General features: G+C 39.6%; 1 protein-coding gene across 1 annotated transcript in view; it reads right to left on the reverse strand.

The window, feature by feature from the left end:
* The window catches only part of C8H1orf21 (chromosome 8 C1orf21 homolog), a 180,294-nt gene that overhangs the window by 42,704 nt on the left and 110,269 nt on the right, over window positions 1-27,321 (reverse strand). The window contains exon 3 of the mRNA XM_065409039.1: window positions 26,174-26,268. Coding sequence (XP_065265111.1) covers window positions 26,174-26,268 — 95 coding nt within the window. The remainder of the gene's footprint in view (window positions 1-26,173; window positions 26,269-27,321) is intronic.

Raw genomic sequence — 27,321 nt, forward strand, 5'->3', positions numbered from 1 at the left:
CCACACCGATGCTTCTGGCCATGTAACTTATGTTGGTCACGGTGTAGTTTTTTCACACCCTGACAAACAAAAGTGATAGTCTAGACAAAGCTAAATCTCTGTTGCTACAATTTAAACACATTACTTCTTGTCCTGTCCTCAGTAGCTAATGAGAACATTTATCACCCTCCTCTTTATAACAACCTAGTACGTACTTGAACACTTATGTCCCCCCCTTAGTTTTCTCTTCTCCAGACTAAAAAAACCCAGTTTTTTCAATCCTTCCAAATAGGTCATGTTTTCTAGACCTTTAATAATTTGTTTTGCTCTTCTCTGGACATTCTACAATTTGTCCACATCTTTCCTGAAGTGTGGTGCCCAGAACTGGACACAATGCTCCAGTTGAGGCCTAATCAGAGCAGAGTAGAGCAGAAGAATTACTTCTTGTGTCCTGCTTACAGCACTCCTGCTAATGCAACCTAATGATGTTCATTTTTTTTACAACAGTATTAGATTGTTGACCCATGTTTACTTTGTGAGCCTCTATAACCTCATGATCCTTTTCTTCAGCATCGTTCCAAGAAAGTAATTTCCTATTTTTTATCTGCAATTGATTATTCCTTCCTAAGTATAGTGCTTTGCATTTGTCTTTATTGAATTTCATCCTATTTAATTCAGACCGTTTGTCATAATCATTTTGAACTTCCTGTCCTCCCAAGCGCTTGCAACCCTTCCCAGCTCACTATCGTCCACATACTTTATAAGTGTACTCTCTCTGTCATTATCCAATAGATTTATGAAGATATTGAATAGAACCCAACCCAGGACAGATCCCTGCGGGACCCCACTCGACATGCCCTTCCAGCTTGATTGTGAGCCCTTGATAACTACTCTCTGAGTATGGATTTCCAGTCAGTTGTGCACCCACCACATAGTAGTTTGTCTAGGTTACATTTCTCCAATTTGCTTATGAGAAGGTCATGTGAGACAGTATCTAAAGCCTTTCAAAAGTCAAGGTATATGACATCTACTGTTTTGCCCCTATCCGCAAGAATTGTTACCGTCAAAGAAGGATATTGTCATGCTGTCTGGAGTGGCTCATGACTATGAGTACCTATATCAAGGCAGACTGTCAAAAACAGGGCAGACACCCCAAAATGGTGGTGAGTTCTATAATTAGATTTCACCATGCCAATAACAAATATGAACTCCTGGATCACTGTAACAGACTTACCATGGAGTCAGAGAGAGTCCTCTTAGACTCTCCAGTCTATCTTGCCACCCAGACAAACTGGACTTAGTGATAAATGGTCACTTATACCAAAATCACACCACATTCAGATTGTTCCTAGTCCCAAGAGACCAGTCACTCACTACAGATCAATTGGTATTCTAGATCTTACACCAAAGACAACGCCTGTAGCCAATCCTGTAACAAACTATCTAAAGGTTTATAAACTAGGAAAAAGAAATAAGAGTTATGTACAGGTTAAAGCAAGCAACCATATACACAAAAATGAGTTACCATCTAAATCCTAAGAATGACAGAGTTGTACTGATCTGTCAATTCCAAGTGTCTTTCAGGGCGGACCTAGGAGGCAGCCTCTGGAGATCTCTGGCAGTTTAGAATCTCTGGCCCTTCAGAGTTCAAACAGCCAAAAAGATGGAAATTTTCCTGTGGCTTTGTTTTATTTCCTTCATTCAGCTTCCAAGCCCACAGCTTCCTTGCATGTATCATTTCCCAAGTCTGATAGGGCCATTAACCAATCCTTTGTATTGCAATGTTTCTTGATAGCCCATCTGATTTTGGGCAGGGAGGGGTAACAATTCCCATACCTTAGTTAACAAGTTCAGAGCAAACATTTTCAAAGATATAAAGCAAAACTTACATATTTTCTTATAGCATGGAATACAGACATTGTAAGTGAGGTTAATGCATGCAGCAACCTACAACTATTTCATAGAGTCTAAACACTAAATACATTCTTATAAGACTAATAAGCCTGCATGCAATACTGAGTAATTACTCGCACACAGATGAGGCTTCACTGCTACCAACACCCTAGCTAGCTAGATTAAAACTAGCTCAGGTATGTCTACATGACCTGCCCTCCTATTGTGATTACAGTGTAGATCAGTGGTGGACAACCTGTGGCCCATCCTGGCAATCTGATTGCAGGCCACGAGACATTTTGCTGATGTTGACCGTCTGCAGGCATGGCTCCCCACAGCTCCCAGTGGCCGGGAATGGCAAGCTGCGGCCACTGGGAGCTGTAGGGGCCTGTGCCTACGGATGGTCAACGTAAACCAAACATCTCGCAGCCCGCGATCAGATTACCTGATGAGCCGCAGGTTGCCCCAAACTGGTGTACATATACCCTAAGGAGCTTGAGTTGCTGGGGTGGGCTATATTGAATTGACTGGTGCACTTTTGTTCCATGCAATGTATTTTGAATTTATACCAAGGATGCCTACAGCACATGAATAGGTGCTCTTTTTAGCATTTTAACGAATCTAACAACAAAAAATAAGCAAATAGCCATTTAAGATAAACCCCCAAATCTGGAGCATATCGAGAAAGAGCATGTACATGTAGGAAGGGAAGATACAAATAAGGACTGCCATCGCATTGTACAGATTAATAACCACATCAACTACATCCCTTCAAATTACTATTTCTTGTTTACATTTTTATGCAAGTTGAAAACCCAATTGAGAATGCAGAGCATCCTCCCCCTTTCTTCTAAAAAGGACTTACTACTACTAGAACCCTTCACCCTTGCAGCTGCGTGGTGGGTACTTCTCTCAATAGAACTGATTTAATTAACTTAGCGCTATCAAGCACAATGTCTGGTCCAATCTACGATACTTCTAACCATAATGATTTAGATCTCTGAAATTTTCTATTATATTCTAAAATGATAAAAAATTGCTTTAAAATATGCAATAGTTTAATCATATACCAAGCAGCAGCACCACTGAGACCTTGGAATGTTTTTTTTTCTCATTTGAAGAGACATGCAAATACACAGTAACTTACACTTTAAATTAAATGATCTGTATAGACTGGAACATTGATTCAGTAAAGCATGTAAGCACTTGCTTAACTTTAAGCATGTGCTTAGGTCCATAATGGAATTTAAGCACATATTTAAGTGCTTTCCTGAATTGTGGCCCTAATGCATGTTACATTGTAAGACAATAGTTTTGTTGAGGGTTAATTTTACAACAGCTAACAAAGTGCCATAATTGTGTCACTAATCATGAATCTATGCTAATAGCTAAAAGTTGTGAGCCTGTAACCCAGCATTGTTATGGGTTTATTGTTGCATCATTAAATAATTTTTAAAATGGGCTGAATGTGTATGCACTGCATAATTAAAAGAAAGTCTACACAGAAGGTGGTGGAACAGGTGGCTACAGGGAAGGAACAAAACAGAAGGCCAGGATGAGATGCCAGGGCTGCGTGCAGGGAGATAATAATAAAATAATTTTCATACGACAATTGCTAGAAGAATGCTAGAGGGGAGAACACAATGGGCAGGTCTTGTGATGTTTAAACTCTGCTCAAACATCACCGAATGACTCAGTCTACAATAATAGTTGTTCTTAGATGAAAACCACCTGATCACTTTTTTCCTCTAACAAAATGTAAAGAATTATATATCAACTTAAATTTCAAGCTACAGATAAAAACTGGCAGTAACATAGCATTACCCTATTTTTCTACGGTTATTACAGATTTTCTGTTACTATATACATGTCACTCCTCACTATTTCCATGGTTGGCTCTCTTCTTCCAGCACATATCGGATGTCCTCACTGTGCTATGCCCATCATGTCCCTTTACAAAAGGATTAGCTATACAGATGTGACAACTGTATGAACAGGCATGTTCACATGACTTCACTGTGCCTCCTTTCTGCCAAGCCTATCTATCTACACACACATCCTTTGTTCAGACAGGCACTTCACAGACAATGCCAACTTCTGGCCTCCCTTTTGAAGTTGAGATGGGACTGCATAGCTATTTTCCCTGTCACTTAAGCTTCTGAAGTTGACAGTTTAGGCAACTCTAACCTATAATAGGTACAGAGTGAGCCCAACAGACAGACCATTATCTCAGAAAGATGATGATTTAGCTATAGATACACATGTACTAAGAACATAGGAATTGCCAGACTTGATCAGACCTGAAGTCCATCTAGTCCAGAATCCCATCTCTGACAACAATCAGCAACAGATGATTCAGAGGAAAGTGGAAGAACCCTGTAGTAGCTGATGAGGGATAAAATGCCCCCCACCCCACCATTAGATCCCCTCCTAATCCCTAACAGAGATTGTCTTAAAATCCAGAATCATGAGGTTTAAAATCTCTTCCAAAATTTATAGCATGCTATAGATTATAAACATGTTAGGAAGAGGACTTTCTGCAGAAGACACAAATATCAAGAACATGGCTTTTCAAAGGAGTTAAACATTCAAACTGCGCCCCTAACTCCCTTTGAAAATCTCAGCCAACAAAGGTAACAATAATAATTAACAACATACAATAAGGTTCATAGCACAACAGGAAAATAAACAAGTAGAGAAAAAGAAAAAGAAAGATACAGAAAGGCAAAGATAAGCATAATTCTCTTGGTAGGCCCCTTGCCCTTCATCCTGTTCCCTACACCGAGTACTCAATCTTCTCTATCCAATCCCACTGCAGAGCTCATTTCTTTAGGCAAGCTTTGCACCATGAACTGTCACCCTTTGTACTTATTTTCACCTCATACTCCTTTGTTTATGGCTCACAGTACAATTCACACAAAATTAAATTAAGAGCAAAATTAACAAATTGTATGTCTCACCACTAATGAATGGTTTTGCATTCATGCTGTATTTGTTCCTCTCACCCCCAGTTCATTTTCTATTTGGATTGTAAAGCTTTTGGGTAGGGACCTTGTCTCCTTCCATGTCTGAAAAGTGCCATACACACCAGAGATGCTAAATAAATACAGTTCCATAAAAGAAACTATAAAACTGGGAACAAGTTCCAGCTCAAAGTCATTTAATGAAATGACTCCCAGGGTGAGTTAGAGAGATGGTAAATTTCTCTATGTAGATAAATGACAAAAGGATCTCTTTCAAATATTTTGTTTTAAAATGTCAGAGTTTCTATACATATTTGTTAGGGACTGCAAGTGATGTACAAAAATTTAGAAAGACTTCACAGTTCATCTATTAGTACAAAAAGCAAACAGAATGTTTACTAATCCCAAGAGAAAAAGAAAAAAGTGGGAAAGTTCTACATAGTGTACTATACTTTTTGTTATACTTGATGTAAGCTATCATCTTGCCTACCTATAAAGGCTGCCAAGAACTTTTCAACTCTGCCAGAGCTAGTAATACTGGCCAGAAATGTGTGTCATGTCTCAGCTCAGTTTCCAAAAAATAAGATACGAGGCTTACAGAGCCAGGAAAAAAAAGTGCAAAGGACAATAAAAACAAATACTGGCAACTTAAGATTGTTGGAATACATCAGATCAAATGAATCCAAGTGCTATTAATCCTATAGGACTGTAGTATGACAAATACACTTCATTTAGATTTTAGTGGCCCTATGAGTGTCACACTGCTTAGGAATTACAGCTGGGCTACTACTGGATATTATCCAATTAACATGAGGCAATGATTTCCAGTACTCAGCTACACACATGGTAGCATTCTACTTTACAGAACTAGATAATTTTACCTTGGAATGAATCTATTGATGTTTCCACTGCATATATACTGCAATATCAGACTTAAGGTGAGTCAGCCCTCAGCCATACTAATAGCTTTCGCTGATTTTTCTAAATACTCATAAAACAGAAAACAACACTGTCCTGCGACCAGGTGTGACTGGAGAGGCAAGCTTGTAAAATAAATAAAAATCCATACACCACAGGTACTACGTTGACACAAATATCCCCTTGCAAGTACTTAATACAGAGTATGGTGCTGACAACCATAGATAATCCTATTGCTTTCAGTGAGCGTACTCCCCTGGTAGTAAATCCTATGCCCGCTGTGGGGTGTTTGCAGGAATGGGCCCAAAGTCAGGATTTGGTAATCTGTGCTATTTTGGACAGACCTAAGAATTTTTTTTTAATTATGACCAAGCTAAGGCCTTGTGTAAACTAGGGATCCGACCCAATTTCACCCACTGGAATAGCTGTACCACCACAGATTTCCAGTGCAGACAAGATAAACTGCGAAAAGTCACAACTTTTACTAGTGCATCTTACCTCAATTACAAGCAGAAATAACAACTACCAGTTCAAATGGCAGATTTGCTTGTCTACACTAGAAACCTGCAGTAGTGGCTGACTACCCCACAGCTGGAATTAGGGCAAATCCACAATGCAGATAAATCCTAAATATTTTTAAGATGCTAACGGGACTCTGGTTCTGGAGGAAGGGCTGTGTGCTCCTTCTGTAGAAGGTCTTCTTAGAGACTCTTCTTGTAGGATTTGGTATAATTCTAAATAAGAACAAGAAATAACATTTATTGCCTTTTTTAACTTTATTTTGACATTATGATAAAATACAACCCTGTACTCACATCATATACACTATTGTAATAATCTCTGTACAAAGTTATGCCTTGTTAGATATCATTTAAAAACTCATTATTTGCTGTATTATGTTATTAACACATGTTCCACATCACATAGCCCCGCCCAAGCAGAAGTCAGGTCCATCTTAAACAAAGGAAGGAATGTGTGCTTGCCTGAATTTGAATTTAAGCAGTAAACAGAGTCATCAAGCAGGGAGGGAAAACAAAGGAAGACAAATAGATAAAAAAAACCATCAGGGAACATCCTTCCACATAGACTCTGTCTCCTGGGCATCAACTGGAAATGTTTTTCAAGAAAGGAACTGAAACTGTAAAAAAGGAGGGACAAACACCCCATGCACCTCTCCCCCCCTCCCCCCACTTCATTCTATGCACCTGAGAAGACACACAGAAACAGTCATTGGACTCTGAGGGAGGGATCCTGATCCGAAGAGTTTGGTCAGTAACCTTGCTCGAAACATGTGGTGAGAAAGTTTGCTTTGCAACAAAGTTAGTTTCTTAAATAGATACTAGTAAGCATTTTATCTTTATCTAAATCTCTCTCTTTTTAGTTAATACACTTGTTTTACTGTTTCATCTAATCCAGTGTATTTAAATTGAAATGTTTGGGTAACTATCTAAAATAATAAACTGTCATATTACTCGCTTAAAGGAATCATGGACTTAATATATTTGTATTGTCCAGTGTGGGCTGGGCAGTACAGGACATACATTTCTCGGGGAAGATCCAGGTCAGGGTGTGTGTTGGGGGTCACTCTGCAGTATAACCAAGGCTGATGAGAATCAGGGTGTAGCTGGCAGGCTGCAGTTACACACAGGTACTCAGGGTGTGGCTTGCATGCTGAAAGGCTGTGAGCTGCCCAAGTGGGAGCTATTACAGCAAGACATTGTAAGGCACGCAAGGCTGCAGGGCAGGGGTGATACAGCCCCCCACTAGTCTGGATTGTGCCCTGGTATGTTACAGACAATCTCCTGAAAGCTAAATATACTTATACAGCAAGGTTAATTATTCAGACTGAATACATGCTTCACTATTTATGATAGAGTTGTATAACCAAGGCATTGCATTTCCATAATGCTACGGTCACAGAATTTGCTAGCAGAATCCACTCCATGGCTCTGAATTATGCTCCAGAATCTAAGCTTTTGTTTTAAAGAAAGGTTCCCTTCCTAGCCCTAATGTTTGCTGAGAAAATCATAAAAATGCGAACCCAGTGTGAATCAACAGTGTTGGAGGCTCTGTCTACATCAATTTAGTTACTCTAGAGCAAACCCTCAATGTAACAGCACCGCAACTGCACAAAGCAGGGCTTATACTAGTGCAGCTTACTTCAATATGCATTTCCTGAGGACATGTCCACACTACCGCCATAGCTCTGCCGGCATAACTCCATAGCGTAGATGCAGCCTACAGTGATGGAAGGGGTTTATCGAGCTCTGAGTGACGGTAGCTAGATTGACAGAAGCCCTGACACAAGATTCTTCACATATCTGAGCCTGGTATATACTTAAAATCTATGTCGACCTAGCTACATCGCTCAGGGATGCAATGCAGTTAGAGCAACCTAATCTGCACTGTAGACACAGGTAGGTTGACAGAAGAATTCTCCTGTTGATCTAGCTAGCGCCTCTCCAGGGAGTGGATTTACTGTCTACGGCAATGGAAACCCCCTTCCATAGTCTACACTACAGCAGTGTAGCTGCAGCTGTGCTGCTGTAGAGCTACTAGTGCAGACAGACCCTAAGTATACACCAGGCCTTGAGGTAGACCATTAAACTGTCTTCGGACAACCCTACAATAACTCTGAAAAATGTGAACTACCCCATTAATCTCAGTTGGGTAAATCTGAAACCTTTTTGACAATTTGAAAGTCAATACTGCTAGCTACTTCACTGATCATAATTTTAACAGGAGAATCCAACTAATGTGCTTATTCTACAACTTCAGACTGCCTTCCACGCCTCCTAGGTACTGAAAGACCCAACTGGTCTCTACATGACTGCCACAACCTTCAGCTTCCCTCCTGGCAACTTTAACAATGAAGTTTTAGAATGAGTTTCAAGCAAGAAAAGAAGACTTATCCAGAGTAAAATTGTAGACTGCCCTATCTCCCACACCAATGCTAAATTCTTTAGTCAAGAAAAGAGAATTCAATTAATCACACAGATCCTTTGGTAACTCATCATTTGCCAGAGAGATATGCCAAAGTAAAACAGAAACCACTTTCCGCTCTTGAAGTCAGGCTATTAAATTCACATACTGTACTATTTTAATCAATAGTAGTTATTTAAGCTATTCCTTTGATACAGGTTTTTTCATTTTGCCCCAGATGTATGTCACTTTTAGACAATTCAGACTGGCTGCGATACACATATGTAATCTGTCCTTTCAGGCTAAACCTTCAGCATTTGTAAACTTACAAATGTTCTCTCATAGGTACATGGCCCAGAAGTTACGAGACATTTAAGACTTAATGGTCAATAGCCCCATCATGGTTTTCCAACAAAGATGGGTCGAACTGAAACACTAAATTACAAATTCCACTTTGATTGATAATGAAACGATACATATCATGCAGAATTATTTGCCATGTTTTGTATTTATATTACATTTGTTTCTTTAACTTAATTTAGCTTTTTGGTCTCTGCCATTATCATAAAATGAATTCAATAAATAACAGAAAGATATGTAATCCAACCCCCATAAATACAAATACTAAAACCAGAAACATCTACAAAGATAGCTAATTAAAAGCATTACAATACAATAAAACTTAGTTGTGTCCTCTTCAGATAACAATCAAAAAAGCCTCAACAATTTTACATCAAAATGAATGAGCCTAAGAAGAAGACAGACTGACATGATACTTTCTAAAGGAAATACTCAAGGTTTGTGGTCAAAATAAATTTGAAAGATTGCTGGTTGACTTATGTACAGGATTTGTCTATTTTAAAACATTTGTAGAAGTGTAATTTGAGAACTTAATGTGATTGTGTCAGTTCATCATAAGACAAACAGTTCTAAAGAAAAGGAAAGTAAAAAATTGGCCAAATGTTCTAAACCTGGTGCCTAAAGTTAGGCTCCTAAACTTATATTTAGGCACCTACATAGGAATAGCCTGATTTTCCAAGGTGTTGTGCATCTGTAAGTCTCACCAAAACCCATGTGAGCTGCAGATTCTTACCACCTTTGAAAATTAGGTCATTTCTATTTAGTTTCCCAAATATAGATTTAGAAGGTTAATGTTAAGTATCCACGTTTGAAAATTTTGGGCATTGTCTGAAACAATCTCCCCTCCTCCCTTCACAAGAGAATATTTGCCATGGTGTAATAATATTCATATTCAGTAGCTGCAGACCTCATTTTGCAGATGGGGATCCAGGCACAGAAGCTAAGCGACTTTCACAAGGACACACAGTGAGTCAGTGGCAGTGATGTGATTAGAAAACAGGACTACTTGGGATCCCGGTCTCATGCTCAGTCTGCTAGTAGACTTCACTGCTTCTCTGGAAGAGAATATGTGTGTGTAGATAACAGGAGGAGCAAATGTGGGCCCTTTATACAACAGTTTATTTTAAAAATGAAAACAGGGGATTTAATCATTTGGTTTTTATTTTAATCGTAAAGTGACTAGTAAAAAACAGTGATGTAGGGCTTCCAAATCAATATGGTTATAGAGTCACTTCTTTAGAGTTTGCTTGAGTACTGTCACCTCTACAAATGTAACTGCAGTCAACATTAATTGGTAAAGCCAGGAGGCATAAGCCCGGAGTAAGATTCAAGTCCAATTGATGAGTACATTTTAATTTGTTGATAGTATAAGGAGTGGTTCTCAACCTGCGGCCCAATCAGCACACAGCTGAGGCCCCCGAGACATCCTCAGGGCCATATAGGTTGTATTGGATGTGACCCACAATGGTAAATAATTGAGAATCACTGATATAAAAGGACATTCACATATCTTTATCATTTCATAGTCTAGTTTATTTTGACACATTCACAAATGCAGTTTTAAATATATGACGACATATTTAGTGACTGAAAATGAGACTTCTTTCATGCTAATCTTAAAATGAAGTGTCAATGTACGCTGTTAGAGAAACATTCCAACGTTAAGTCTGAAGAAACTTTCAGATCAATTAGCATTAATTTAAAAAAAAACAAAAACAAACTGTCCATGTTTCTGGACTCCCTGAAACAAGACACTTAGAAAGAGAAAATATGTATCCTTTTATCTTATGATCAAGTTATGCTTCTGTACTGATCCACTGCATTAAAGACAAAAACATTTATTAGAATAGCGATACCTTGTTTCAGATGTAAGTTAACGAAAGAGGCATTACTGCGAAAACACTAGAAACAAAAAGCCCACCCTCTTACTAGCAACATCCACTGTTTAGATGAGACTGGGTATGTTTCTAACATCTAAAAGGGTAAGCAAAGGGGCTTATTCTTAGAGTAGTTGTCTTATGTAGGATACAGCTTGCAAATGCATTGGCAGTCAGCCAGCACTGGAGGACTTCAGCTACAAGGCCTCCTTCCATGGCAGAGCAAAGCTATCAAATGTTTGTTCTATAGTGCAAACCCAGTGAAAAGTTTTGTTTTGTTTTTTTGAAAAAAAGGATATGGCAAATACAATTCATAGTATTTCATGTACTCGAGTGTATGTGTCCTGGAAGGATGCACCACTATACCCCCATTCCTGCAGTCCTAAACTCCACAGGAACCATGAACTCCATGTCAGTCACGGACCTACAGATTAGCAGTGATATGCTGTTCAGGAGATTAACTGTCCAAATGAAGCAAGCAATGATTGAAAGATTTTCCAAAAATATATTCAGCCTAGATCAGGGGTTCTTAACCTTCTTCTTTCTGAGCCCTCCCGCCCCCCAACATGCTATAAAAACTCCAGAGCCCAGCGGGGACGGAGGGGACTCGGGGCCAGGGGTGGGATCCTTGGGCATAGGCATAGCTTGACTTCTATTTTGGGGCAGTAAGGGTCGGTAGGGCTCGAGTCAGCTCTGCACAGCAGGGTCCAGGGAGGGAGCGCCACCTCCACCCCCTCACCTCAGCAGGCCAGCCTCCTGGGTGGGGCTATGTGCCGGTGGCTGCTCCCCGAGGGCTCTACCAGCACCGGAGCCAGGTCCCCGCCTGGACAGCTCTGACCGGCTGCGTGGGCAGTCAAAGGGGGCTAGGAGATGCTGCTTCTTTCGTATGGCTGGTGTAGAACAGCAACTACAATTTCACCTGAAGTTGATCGAGCCAAATGGCTACATCAGGAGTAGCATTAGCATCTGATCAGAAGGAGGCTTGGAAAGCAGATTGGGCTAAACAAGACTTAAAAAATAAGCACCTTGTGCCAGATCCCACGCAGAAGGTTCCTGGGTTTGACCTTCCATGATCATCTGAACCAAATTCGAACCAACTGTGGTAGATGCTGATATCTAATGCACAAATGGAAAATCAAGGACTCCCCGGTGTGCGAGTGTGGTTCCCCACGACAGACCATCGAACATGTCACTACCTACTGCCCAATTTATAAATATGAAGGCGGCATTACTGGAATAAATTCTGCTACTCCTGATGTAGCCAGCACAAGGTAACAGTGAGACAATTATCCATCCGCCCAAACATGTGGACCCACAACTCTGGGTATCAGGGACACTTTGGGCAGTGGACGGAGCATGCTGCAGAGCTTCCAGTTTCCCCTTTGACTGTAGATATGTTTGGCTATCATGAGCAAACAAGAAACTACTGTGAGTGAAAGATGAAGGTGTCAAGGAACAGATTTCATTTTCAAGCCTCAGAGGTGTTCTTATAAAGACCAAAGATGAAAGGGAATGGGGGCATGATTTAAAAACATACAAAAAATGCCAGAACATTGTGTTGCTTCTGGTGAAATGCTGGCATATGTGCCAAGTGTCTCTATTTTCAGATTTAGATGACACAAGTAGTGAATCACTCCCTCACTCATCTGGAGTGCCTGAGTTATGTGTAGCCAGTCTTCAGATCTCTGTGTTTCAGATGACTTGTGGGACTCTCATGTAACTAGCTTCAAAGCAGTTGCTTAAAGTCCTACATCTTAAAGATCAAGAACATGTTTTATTTTTTAAAAGGAGTGGACATGATGCTGAATTTTTAGTTGCAAAAATAGCTTGTGGATTTATGGTTTTATTTCTGCTCCTGGTCCTCTGGTGTTTGTAAACTGATCTAGACCCACAGTTCTCAACTGGGGGTATGCAGACCCCCTGGGGGCTCCACCGCTGAAACCCCAAGCCCCGTCGCCTCCCCCCCCCCGTGGAGCTCAAACCGGGAGTGGCGCAGGACTGACAGCCCCGTCCCTGATGCCCCCCTGCAGGGGCTGAAGCCAGGAGCAGCGCGGGGCTGTAGCCCCATCCCTGGCACACACACCCCCTCCATGGGGCTGAAACCCCAATCTCCCCTTCCCCCTCCCCCCCTGAAGCCAGGAACAGCGCGGGGCTGAAAGTCCAGCTTTTCTAAATAGTCCTGAACTACTTCTTTCTCCACAGAGGGCTGGGTCACCTCCTCCCCACGCTGTGCTGCCCAGTACAGTAGTCTGTGCGTAAATGCTGTCATGAATAAGGATGGACTTAAGCCTGTGCTCCAAGTGCTTTTCTGAACTGGGGCAGGAGCAAAGAGAGCAGTGACTGAAACAAAGCACACCAAGAATCTTACGGTTCTCCATGTGAACTGAAGGAAGCCTTGCATCATTAAAAACTTCATGCATGTAGAAGACTCCTCCTTGCCTCCTACACAGTAACACACAAATATATTTTAGATAACTAACATTATTTAGGGGACATGTGAGGTGTCTTTGCTATCCCCAAGCTTGCTACAAAAGAAGTGGGTTTCTCTCCATGTCATGAGGTAGGAAGGGTCAAGGATTCAGGGAACTCCTCATCTTGCAGCTACATAAGAGAAGATGGGGTGAATCGGGGCTTACTGCACAGGGGAAGGGGAGATGATCAAGAGAGAGAAGCCTGACAGAGCTAGCAGCAGCTGTGCTGCTATTCAAGGAGTTCCACGCTAGTAACAGGGACAGCTGCTAACACTTACTATAACTTCAGAGACTGCAGTTGCAGCCTTATTCTTTTAATGGTGACTTCACATTGTTTTAGGCATTTCTGCGTGTATTCACTCCTCCCTGTTCTTGCCTCGCCTCCTGTTCCAGCAGAATTAACTATCAAATGCTTATCACATGACTCACAGACAAGGTAGTGGATGCATGCTGGGACAGGAAATGGAAGACATAATGTGCTGCCAACCCTCATGACTGTATTGCAAGTCTTGCACTACTGGTTGTTTTTATTAAAGTCCCAGCTCCTGGAATCATGTTATTATGCAAGACACTCAGGTTTTTGTTTGTTTGTTTGTTTTAAGATTTTAGTCCTTGTGATTGTGGAGGAAAGCTTGAAAACAAGAACATATAGGGCTCCAACATCAGAATGCAAATAACAGGAGCCCCAAATAATATATTTTTAATTTCATGATTTTGAGGCTTGATTCATGATTTTTGAATGCCTAGAGTTGCAACATTGGAATATACGCTGCACACTAAGCTTGTGGGAAAGAGCAGGAGGAATGTATTACCCCCCCCCCCAGCAAAAATCACTTTTAAAAAAGGCATATGCATAAACATACCTATGTGTAATGCTACATATGTGTAATACTTCAGGCCCTGATTCAGTAGGTATATAAGCAAATGCCTAACAAATACATGGTTAATCCCACTGAAGTAAATGGGGACTACTCGTGTCCTTATAGCTAGTCACAGCTTAAGAACCTTATTGAATAAAGGCCTGAAGTAATAGGGCCAACAGCTACTGAGACCAGTAAATTTTGTGGCCTATCAGCCTTAACAGGATAACCCAAATTTTCTAACGGCTGCACACAAAAAATAAACGTGCACTTTAATGCACACCAGTTAGATGTGTAAATCCATCATGCACACATTAAAGCTGAGATTGCACACGCACGCACAGAGTGTACACAAACATGCAGCTCCAACTTGTATGTACGTAGAATTTGTGCCTATGAGATGGGGCACCTGGACTTTTACATGTAGCTGTTTGTTTTGATATTACTACTTCTTCCTGAATATATGCCATAATGTTTTCACTTTTAAAAAAAGAAAAACATACCATGATTATAGATGGAGTTTATCCACTAGATTGTGCTAATCAGGTATGACATTAAGAACTTGCTCTTGGTAGTTCTAAATTAGTACTCCCATTTTCATTTGTCAGTTTTGAAGTGACAATCAATTTAGGTTTCACATTTTGACATTTTATAAATACAGTTCAGAGTTACAAACACCAGTGTTACAAACTGACCAGACAACCAAACACCTTATTTGGAACCAGAAGTACGCAATCAGGCAGTGGCAGAGACCAAAAAATTTCATTTAAATTAAGATGGTTAAAAGCAGCATTTTTCTTCTGCATAGTAAAGTTTCAAAACTGTATTAAGCCATTGTTCAGTTGTAAATTTCTGAAAGAACAATAACATTTTGTTCAGAGTTACGAACATTTCAGAGTTACGAACAATCTCCATTCCCAAGGTGTTTGTAACTCTGAGGTTCTATTGTATTGTATGCAGAATACTGAAGTGATCTGACACATTTTTAGTCAGAGCTACAATGTTTAAACTCATCAATTTATTCTCAGGGTAGGATTTATAGAAAAACTGGACTTTCTCAGCAGAAATTACCAATGAATTTCTGGTGGGATTTATCACAACTGAATTTAAATCAATGACTGACACAGAAAGAGTTATTGGGCCAGATCCTGAAGTGGACTTAAATGGAACTATGCTAGTTTACACCATCAGCGTATCTAGCCCATCGTATCAAAAACACCCAGAGACAAGGGCATTGGCAGGCAAGGATTAGGAATCGTTAGAAATTAAAAAATGGTACATAGTACCATATATATTATTGTCCATTATTGACAGTAAATGAGGTTTATTTTCCTGTTTCACAAATGAATTTTTGTCCTCTCTCTCCGAGGCATCAACTTTTCCAGAGTGAAAACTGGGTGGATACAAACATAGAATGGTCATTGCAACAAAGAAAAAAAACAGTTAAAAATCTACCCCACATGTAAGTGATCAGCTTCCTGAAGTAAACTAGATGTCTCTTCATTCAGGGTCTAAACGGAAAAACTGTTATATTGTCATATAGCTGTCCCTGAAAATGCGCCTTTTCTAAAACCTTACACGAGACTTAAGTGAATGCAAACTTCCCATGACAGCAGTAACATTCTCTAGAGAAGCTGCCTAATCAAAGTGACAGTTTGGACACATACTGTATTTGCATTTAAAGAAACTGAGCACTTCAGAAACATTTACTGTGTTTCATAACAGCAAAGTATAATAAACAAAAAGCAGTTAAAAGCTTTACTGGAAAGTTAGTTCTTCTTTTCTTAAATAAAAGGTTAATCTGAAATGGAATGAGCTAAAATGCTGCAAGCGCTAAGAGCATAACAATTATTAAAATACTCCTAACTGTTTATTTTAAATTATTTTAACCAGATACAAAGATAAAGTATATGAGAAGCAGAAAATAATGGCACAAAAATCATAGATATACACCTAGACACATGAGTTTGACCAAAACATATTTGATGGCCTTAATTACTTCAAAACCCCAGAATAATAGGGTTTTTCTAACGAACGCTGGCAGATCTATAACTGCGTCTGGCTACTGGATGTCCCCATAAAAATGCATTTTCAAGGCTACAGAGAAATATCACTTTATTTTTTAATACTTCCTACTTTAAAAATGAGTGTGCACTGAGACCACAATAAAAACTACCATTCTAAGCTGTGAACAAATCAACAGTATTTTACACAATGCAAGGTTTTTCATAATAAAGTGTGAAGATTTAAATTAATACTAATTTTAAATCAAGATATGTAGGTCATAAACATGCATTTGTTCCCATATCCATATATAATTTTCTGCCCTGTCAAAATATCCAGTTATACCATGAATTTATTTTGCTTCAAATGCTGGTCACTAAAGAGAACACATCAACCTCCCTCACCTAAAACTGTTTTATAGGAATTGGGAGGAAAAAAAGAATAGTAATACTTAATGTAATAATCTGCTTTGATCTTTAAGTAATTTGCAGTGACCCATAACTGAAATGAGTTAAACTGACATAAGCTCATTAGGAGAAATCATCTTTTAAAGAGCATCATAGCAGTTCTCAAATAAAAAAGATTATTTAAATAAGGAAATAAGAAATAGCATGATGTATTTAAAATAATAGACACATTCATAACAGCGTCCTTTCCCTGAATTTCTACTTCACTCCAAGTGCATCTCTTTCCATTCAGAGACACAAGCTTAACAGAATAGTTTATAACATCTGATATAGTGTACTGCTACTTAATTTTAATGTATACGCCGCTGGTGTATCTAATACATCTGTAAGTGGTGTCTAAACCCCAAATAAGACAAACTGAGCTAAAAATCTGATATGTGGTTTTTCATCTCCTGAGGAAAACTCAAAGCCAAACATGCAAAGGGTTGGGAGGGGGACCAAACTGGGGGGAGGGAGGAAATGAAGGACACCAACCCAGCGTGTGTACCAATGAAGACTACAGGCAAATATATCTGTTGTACTATGGGCAACAGGAGATGGATCACTTGATGATTACCTGTTCTGTTCTTTCCCTCTGAAGCACTTGGCACTGGCCACTGTCGGAAGACAGGTTACTGGGCTAGATGAACCATTGGTCTGACCCAGTTTGGACATTCTTATGTTCTTATGCACTTCCAAAAAGCACATCTTTGGCCTAATCCCATAGAAGTCAATGGCAAAGTTAATTTAAGGTGCTTCTGACTTTTTCTTTTTTTCACCAAGCAGGTGATTTAAAAACAAAACAAAACAAAACAAACAAGATCTCAGAGGATGGTGGGGAAATCTGTCCCTTTCCGTGAGTAGGTCACGAATGGCAGTCCTGCTGATGATAAGAAGACTATGCAGCAACTGCATCATTACAAAATGGCATCCTATTTTTGGATTTTAACTCCTATGAGCCCCAGACACTTGTGGATGAGCTTTGCTTGATGGTGAAGAGTTCAGCATGATTATGTCATGTACCATCTAGCGTACATGTATGTATATTGTGTGTACATATACAATATATACACACACATAGGGTGACCAGATGTCCCAATTTTATAGGGACAGTCCCGATATTTGGGGCTTTGTCTTATGTAGGCGCCTATTACCCCCCACCCCTGTCCTGATTTTTCACACTTGCTGTCTGGTCACCCTACACACACACACACACACACACACACACACACATCTCTCTCTCTCTCTCTCACTCACACACACACACACACACCCCTCCTTTGCTGCACTGAATGGTCCCCATCCTCAAATGCATGCACTTGTACACAGTGCCCTCTAATGGCTGCTTTACAGAGGATACAAGCCCTATTACTACACCTAACAGAATATGTCTACACTAGTGAACTGCACCATTGTCACTTGCACTGATGTGACTGGACTGGTATAAGCTGTAATGGTGTTATATGTTCACTGTGGATTTCCCATTTCAAGTGCACACAATGCACTCATGGCTACACAGAGCACTCCCTCTAAATCAGTGGCTCTGAACCTTTCCAGACTATTATACCCCTTTCAGAAGACTGATTTGTCTTGCGTACCCCCAAGTTTCACCTCATTAAAAAATTACTTGCTTACAAAATCAGACATAAAAATACAAAAAAGTGTCATAGCACACTATTACTGGAAAATTGCGTATTTTCTCATTTTTACCATATAATTACAAAATTAATCAATTGGAATATAAATATTGTACTTACATGTCAGTGTATAGACTAGAGCAATATGAACAAGTCATTGTCTGTATGAAATTTTAGTTTGTACTGACTTCACTGGTGCTTTTTTATGTAGCCTGTTGTAAAACTAGGCAAATATCTAGATGAGTTGATGTACCCCCTGGAAGACCTCTCCGTACCCACAGGGGTACGTGTACCCCGGTTGAGAACCACTGCTCTAAATGTTGCGGGGCCTGTGGATTGCTACACCTATCTCACATTGCTCAGCCCGGCTCCCAGGTCCATGTGCAATATGTCTAGGATATGTTCGAGCTGTTCCCAAATACACCTCTACCCTGATATAACACGACCCGATATAACATGAATTCGGATATAATGCGGTAAAGCAGCACTCCGGGGGGGGGGGGCTGCGTGCGCCGGCAGATCAAAGCAAATTCAATATAACGTGGTAAGATTTTTTGACTCCCAAGGAAGCATTATATTGGGGTAGAGGTGTACTTTAAATGGTTTTGCCTTGAAGAGGCTCTGACTTGGCACTTGCAAATATCATGGACGGAGAGTAAGCAGTTCTCACTGTGGCTACTGCCAGACTGACTCTAAGGGCTTGTCTATACTACCGCACAGGGTCGATTTAAGATACGCAACTTCAGCTACATGAATAGCGTAGCTGAAGTCGACGTACTTAGATCTACTTACCACGGGATCTTCACTGCGGTAAGTCAACAGCTGACACTCTCCCGTCGACTCCGCTTGCGCTTTTCATTCTGGTGGAGTACCGAAGTTGACAGGAGAGCGCTCAGCAGTCGATTTATCGCATCTATACTAGACGTGATAAATCGAACCCCACTGGATCGATCGCTGCCCCCTGATCTGGCAGGTAGTGTAGACCAGTGGTTCTCAAACTTGGGCCGCCGCTTGTGCAGGGAAAGCCCCTGGCGGGTCGGGCCGGTTTGTTTACCTGCCGACTGCAGCTCCCACTGGCCGCAGTTCGCTGCTCCAGGCCAATGGGGGCTGCAGGAAGCGGCGCGGGCCGAGGGACGTGCTGGCCGCCCTTCCCGCAGCCCCCATTGGCCTGGGACGGTGAACTGCGGCCAGTGGGAGCCGCGATCGGCCGAACCTGTGGACACGGCAGGTAATCAAACTGGCCTGGCACGCCAGGGGTTTTCCCTGAACAAGCGGCGGCCCAAGTTTGAGAACCACTGGTGTAGACAAGCCCTGAGGCATGGAGGCCCAGTACATATAGTAGGACGAGCCCTGTCACCTTAGGGTTCTTGAGGGGGTAAGAAGCTTGATTTCATTATTTTAATTCATTTCTTACATTTTTTAATTTTAAATGTTCATTCCTGTTTTTCTTCTTTTCTCATTTTGTAGCTGAATGAAGGATTCTTCTATCTTGTGGTTTCTTTCTACAAGCCAAGACAGGAGCAGTCCAGAGGAAGGACATTCCTCCAAGCTGCTCTGTGTAGCTCAGTGAGTTCCCTCCATCCTTCTTCTTCTACCTACTGCATTGGAGCCCCCAGGGGACGCAGGTTTGTGCAGCAGGGACAAATGGGTGCTGGAGCACATGGGGAGAGGCAAGTGGCTTTACTTGGGGGAAAGACGGAATTCGTTTTGATGTGCCTCTGTTAGCTAATGACTCTGTTCTCTTCTCTTTTTTAGATCTCAGGAGTACAGTAGAGCTGATGAGCCAGTGGGAGGACAACTGTGACAACCCACCAGTAAAGTATGTACATTAGTGAGTGTTTGAATGCTTCTGTGGGTGTCTATATGTCTGCACTGATTTTGTCCCTTTTTGTTACTCCTGAGGAACAAAGCAAAAGTGTTTTTTTTAATTCATTTTATTAGTTTTATTTCTATTAAGCTTTTGTGTCCTCCTTTAGGAATCAATTCAAGCAAGCACTGAAGCATTTGCTTAAGTCCCAATAAAATCAATGACAGGTAAGCATGTGCTTTGGTGCTTTGATGAATTGAGGTCTAAAATCTGGAAATCGGAGATGGTGAGAGTCAGGAACAGGCAGAGCTGACAGCAGCCAAGACGTGCATGCAGCCACCTTCAGAGGATCATAGAAATGTAGGACTGGAACAGACATTGAGGGGTCATCTATCTCAGTCCCATGCTCTAAGGCGGGACCAAGTTCACCTATCAGGGATGGTCTAGGTTTTTGTCTAACATGTTCTTTAAAACCTCCAATGATGTGGATTCCATGACCTCCCTTGGAAGCCTATTCCAGAGCTTAACTACCCTTAGAGTTAGAAAGTTTTTCCTAATATCTATTCTAAATCTCCTTTGCGGAAGATTAAGCCCACTGCTTCTTGTCCTACCTTCGGTGGACAAAGAGAACAATTGATCGCAAACCTCTTTATAACAGCCCTTAAAATAGTTGAAGACTGTTATTGGGCCCCCCCCCATGATGAATAACAAGCATACTATGGGGTTGATACGGTAAAGCATGCCAAATTCTTCCAGGTGGACAAGGCCAAAGAGTTTTCTTTAGTTCAAGTGGTGGACTGATTTTGAAGTGGAAGTTCCTGGGTACCATGATACATCCTGTGTTTGTGTGTGTGCACTCTATTGTATCTTGTAATAAGCTCTTCTGGAACAGTATTGTTGTAAAGTTTTAAAAAATTACATAAGAACGCACATGCTGAACTCTTAGTATAATTCCATTTAGCATTTATACAATACCAACGTTTATACAGCAGTGTACATCACCAATGCACCGCATGAGTGCATGAAACTATGAAAACTATACAGCAATACATTCAACATAAATAGCCATTCAATGCATACCTAAAAATAGTAATCAAGGGAAGCTTCAGACAATGGACATTGTTAAAAAACAAACAAACAGAAAACATTTACTGCACTGTGGTTTTTGACTTTGCAGATGCATTTGCAGTCTTCCCCATATTTAGAATGGAAAATACCACAAATGCCACAATAAACTTCACTACCACGAGTGGTACTATAACTTATTTATTGTTTTAAATGACATCCATTGTAGATAATTTAGTAATCTTTTTTAAAATGGTATTTTAAAAAAATATTTCATAATACAGAAATGTAAATATCAGTATTTTTGTAGTATATAGAAACAATTATATTATACTATACTGATATATATAATACAAAATATACATATATTTAAATATTTATAATTATAAATATATAGATATTTAATATTATATTACTAAAGGTACTAAATAAACCTTTGAAGTATCATCATTTTCTACTGGGTTTTTAACTTGATACAATTCATTTATTTGCTAGCTATTACTTAATTTTTTAAAAAGCATATAATTGATTATGATGATGACAATGATCAGCTACAGAAGAGTGAAAACTGAAGTTCTGAAATACTAAGCATCAATTAAGTAAATGATTGCTTGGATCCAACTGAGACTAGACTCTGGTCTGAGTTCAAAACATAGCCTAAAAGTAACCGCGTAGGTATAGGTGGCACAAATTACATTCTCAAGTAACTGCTGTGGAAACTAATACATCTTGAAAGAAAAATAAGTGATTTCCCCCCCCATGAAACTGAGTGAGATATTGGCAACAATCAGGTATATAAGCGATTCTCCTTCAATTGTCTACAAACTCCTCTGTGAATTTGTCTTAGCCCTGACCTGTAACTTCCCTGCTATTCCAGTACTTAGCTTCTCTCAAGTCAAGATGTGTGGTTGTGTCAAACTGTTTGGTAGGTTTAGTTGATAATGTGTGCAAATCCTAGCATATAGCCCTTATAGGCTATCTATTTATCTATATATATAGCAAGTAGAGATTTTGACAAGTAGAAGTTGCACAAAAAAATCCAAGATGTAATCCTCCCCCCCAAGATTATTAAGTTAAATGTTTGAAAACATAAGATGATTATAGAAAGAGGAATCTGTACCGTAGCAAACTGTTTCAAATTAAAACCAATATAGCTCATTACATTTTGGAAAAAGAATGCCAAGCTGCATGAATAGAAGGTACTTTACCTTTAAGGTATTTTAAGGTATTTTACCTTATCCAGTAGTGTAATTTCACAATTTCACAATGAAATGCCATTAGCACTCCATGAGTATGTAAATGAGGACAATTAAATTAGTCCTATTATGAATGTTAATTAGTCTGTTATGATGGTACTTTTGTATACCTAATATGATGCTGTCAAGCTAAACAATGAGTTCTAAAGAAAAGATTAATGGGTCTTTAAAGCTGGCAAACTTGTGTTATTTATTCCAGTAAGACCCACATGTACTAGAGATGTCTTCAACCAAGACTTTGTTTGCTTTTTAAAATATTAGTTTGTCCCAGTTTTATTATTTAGCCATGCCTTTTTAAAGTACAAATAAACTAGTACATTATGCATGCTGACTACGCACCACTGGCTTTTGCTTCTAGATAGATCCATTAGCTAAATCTATTGAGTAGCAATCTAAAAGTAGCAACTGATAAAAATTATTTCCATTTGGGGTTACAGCTAGTATGGCATAAAAACCTTAGTCCCGTGAAGATAATTCATTGATTTAATAAAAGACTAATTCATTTAATGATAGGTGACTGAAATTATGGGCCAGAGTTTGTAAATTAGGTGCAACAGCCTTGCACTGCTCATTTGTGTGTACGTGCAAATCATGTATTTGCATGCACAAATAGCCATTTTAGGTACCAAGAGGGCTCTGTGTGTTTGCATACATTATGCTCGCACAAATGTATGCACACAATTGCACCTGAACATTGAAAAGCTGGTGCTATATTTTTTGTTTTGTTGTAGCATAACAGTGGAGTGGAGGAGGACTGAATAAATTGCAGTAAGAATTCACTTGCACCAGCCACTTTCATAGGTAACTAAGAGTAAATAGGAAATTCAAGCAGAACTACTTCAGGCAAAAGTAACACAGAGTCAGTTACCCTAGAAAGTGATTGAAGCAGAATACAATTGAATCCAAGCTACCCACCTCATCTTAACTCCTTTTCCACAGGAGGTGGAGTTTGGGGAGCATAGTGACAAGGCAGAAATGTGGGATTAAGAAAAAGGGTTGGGATGTGGGCTTCGTGATTCTCCCAGAGCTTTTTCTTGTTCCCAAGGGTATGTCTACACTGGCACTTAGTCGGCAAAACTTTTGTCATTCAGGAGTGTTAAAAAAAAGCACTCTTCTGCCAACAAAGCTGCTGCTACTCATGGGAGGTGGAAGGTTTTTTTTGTCAGCAGGAGAGCTCTCTCCTGCCGACAAACAGCAGCTACACTGTGTGGCTTTTAGTGGCACGGCTGTAGCGGCACAGCTGTGTCGCTAAAAGCTGCATAGTGTAGCCATAGCCTAAAACTTCAGTTGCCTAGAAGTGCCTGATGAAGAGTCAAGATTAAATAACTGATGATTGTCAACTTTACAACCATTAGGAAAACTAAAGCCTTAATGATACATGACTTAACCTATCTTCTAAGTTGTGAACTTAAGTTTACTAGAGGGAATCTTCAGCTTTAAAAATCTAAAATGTCAATGATTTGTCAATTCCTAGGATTAACAAACTGTACACATTTACAGAGGGAGATGCTGTATCCTTATAATGGAACTAAGACGAGAAGAAAGTGAAAAACCAACTGTCTGGATGTCTGAGATATTTTTTTTATCTTTTAAAAAACCTATATCAAGTATAAACATCCTCTCTGATTAAAGGGTTTCACTTTGTTTTTGTAGATTTCTATAGATTAGGGAGTGGTATCATTCTCCCCAATCCTCATATTAAAACTTTTTTCCCAAGAAATCTGCGACCCCACTCAAAAACAACCTGTCAATACATTATATACATAAAATTAAACTTTTCTACAGAAATCTCTCTTTTAATAAATATAACCAATACAAGAATTAAACGTTACAACAAGAAAGCAGGCACTAATAAAGCACAAGATTATCAATCCAGTTTCTAAATGTCACCTAGACTTCTAAAAGTGACTCAAGCCTTTCTGAATTCTTCCTGGTTGTCATTTAAATGGAATCTTATTCTTCTCTAAATTATGCTGTATAACTTAAGGCTGGCAGCCAATCTACAAGGTGACCAGATGTCCCGATTTTATAGGGACAGTCCTGATATTTGGGGCTTTTTCTTATGTAGGTGCCAATTACCTCCCACCCCCGTCCCGATTTTTCACACTTGCTATCTGGTCACCTTAACAACCACACTGATCTGCATCTTTCCATTTATCAGAAAACTAGTAGCAGCTCTCAATTTCTCTTCCATTGCACTCACCAATACAGCATCTCTGACTTCAAAATTACTGATAATTTTTGCAGCAGCATTTCTTAAAAGTAGTTAAACAAAAACAAACACGCTTACATTTGCGATAAGGCTGAAGACACTGCAGATACTGCTAGAAAAAGTGATGTTCTCAGCAATGTTTCTTAGGCACACTAAAAACATCCTGCTGCAAGCTAAATTTGTGCTGTCCAATGGAGTATCACCAATGCAAAACTGCAAACTGGAAATCATATATCATATCTAGAGTAGAGACTGAGGAAAATCATATTCTGTGCTGTTCAGTGGCCTTCAACCACAATCTGAAATATCAGGCTGGAACAGCACACAAGGTGGTAAACAGAGATATTTACCTACAGTAATGTACTGCAGTTTTGTACTGCAATCTCCAGAATACACACCTAGGAGAGAAATGTACAGTAGGTGGGATTGCCTGGAGCACCAGTGATGAAAAAATATTAAAATGGTGACATTCCCAAGAGTCATCTAGTTACTCTGACAGGCAGATTCCCTAGCTGGTGTTAATGGTTATAGCTCCATTGAAGTTAGCCGACGATCTTCCCCTCAGTATACTTGAAGGGAAAAAACTGTATGAAAAAAGCTCAGTTGAAGAAATAGGCCCAGAAATCTGAAATGTTACATAGACAAAATACAGCATTTTAAAATGTCTTTGAAAGTAGTACCTAGATCAATCCTCCAGACCCCTCTATTTCGAGCTTAAAAAGAAAAAGAAACTTCCACATGAAAGTCAAGCCTGACATGATTCACCTAAGCCTGTTTTTCCCCCCCTAAGAATAAACAACAGTAACATAATTAGAACTCGCCTACATAGGGAAATTAGTGTGGAGTCAGCGAGGGTGTGAATTTAAATTACAGCAAATTACCTACTCCACGCTAACTCCCTCTTTGTCTGCACTAAGAGTGCCTTTGTGTGCTTTACCTGAATACACTTTTATATAAGGGTAAATCTTGAGGATAATACTAATGTGATGATAAACAAGAAAATAACTGATCTCCAATCAAATTACTGAACACCAATTTTTGACAATCCCGTTTTATAGGTATGTTACTTACTCTGAGCACCTGATTTTGCAAATTTTAAAATTCACAGTAGGGAAGCACAAAGTAAAGTATAGATGTGTTCCTAAAGTAGATAGTTTTCTTCTGATCACCAGTGAATTTCAGTATTTTTAAGAACTCCTTTGCACACAGACACATTCATCATGACCTGCATATATTTATATTTGCAAAGGAGTTGAATACAAACACTACTTCCACTGAAGCACTCTCCACAAGATCAAGTACAGGCTAATGCATAAAGACAGGCAGGAAAAGGTAATATTTGCACCTTCCATGCAAGCTATACATAGTTATGGCATTTTCAAGAAAATCCTTTTGCAGCATGTAAGTTGTAATATAAACATACTGCACATTGCATATTTCATTACAAAGGCAGAGTCATGTTCATGTTAATTTTGTTAAATAAGTGATACGTTAAGTCCTTACCAAATTTTCCTGGTTCCTGGCAGCTACTTTCTGATCATCTTCTCCCCCATTTTTCATGTATTTGACCTCTTCCACTGGTTTGATCCTATACTCATCTGAGTACCAAGAAAAAAAGAAAGAAAGAAAAGTTTTGTACCAGTGTACTTCAGTAAATGGAAAAACAGCCGACTGGAAAAAAACCATACTGCTTATTATCAACCAAGCCCTAAATGGTATAGACCCTAGTAATCTCAGCGTCTGCTCTCTTCCTAACATCCACCATGGAAACAAGTCTATAAAAGAACACTTCAAAAAAGTGACTCAAAAGTAAATCTCATGGGGAATCACAGGCAAAAAATTCTCAGTTGTCTCTGGAATTTGACCCAAACAGATGTGCATCTTGGACCCAGATCTAGAGCAATGCGTAAGGCACATCTCTTTGTTTAGGTTTTCCAGTAACTTCAGGCATTGAAATTTTCTATCATCTAAGTCTTCAAGTTACTATTGTCATCATGGATCCTCTCAGGGAAGATGGTCTGCTGCTCTGAAAGTTCGCATGCTCCCTATTTGTGGGAAGATATTGTTTGATACAGTTCTAACCTACACAAAGTGTGCCCAAGGTAACTTAAATGCTTATTACTACTACAGAAAGAAAACATGAAGCAATTTTAAAATATAGAAACAGAGCATAAGATTAGAATTACAGAACTAAAGAGAATTTAGAGCTAACAAAAATCCTATGGCAGTGTAGTGTTTCATGGGATAGGGAAGGAAAACTGAGGAGTTGTGTGATACTGGAGTAAAGTCTATGCTTGCACTGAGGAGAGGAGGAAATGATTCATGTAAGCATCACTCACATGTCTAAGGCTAACATATCCTCATTTAAGCCCAAATCTTGAGAGCCTTACATAAACCCTGACCATAGGCGTCGCAACCTTTGTAGAAGTGGGAGGGGAGGGTGGCCAAGGTCAAAGTGGCAGGGGAATTAAAATACTATTTAAATATCCCACAGAGCACAACTGTAACATAAGTGACCAGAATACAAAAGGAAGCCATATTATAACATTTAAGGTATAATTATAGTATGCACAAATGAAAAAAAAAAAAGACCACTTTAATTCTAAACATCAGCACTGCATTTTATTTTTGCACTTCTTTTATTGTACTTC

This window comes from Emys orbicularis, chromosome 8 (genome assembly GCF_028017835.1).
Source record: "Emys orbicularis isolate rEmyOrb1 chromosome 8, rEmyOrb1.hap1, whole genome shotgun sequence".
NCBI classification, from domain to species: domain Eukaryota; kingdom Metazoa; phylum Chordata; order Testudines; family Emydidae; genus Emys; species Emys orbicularis.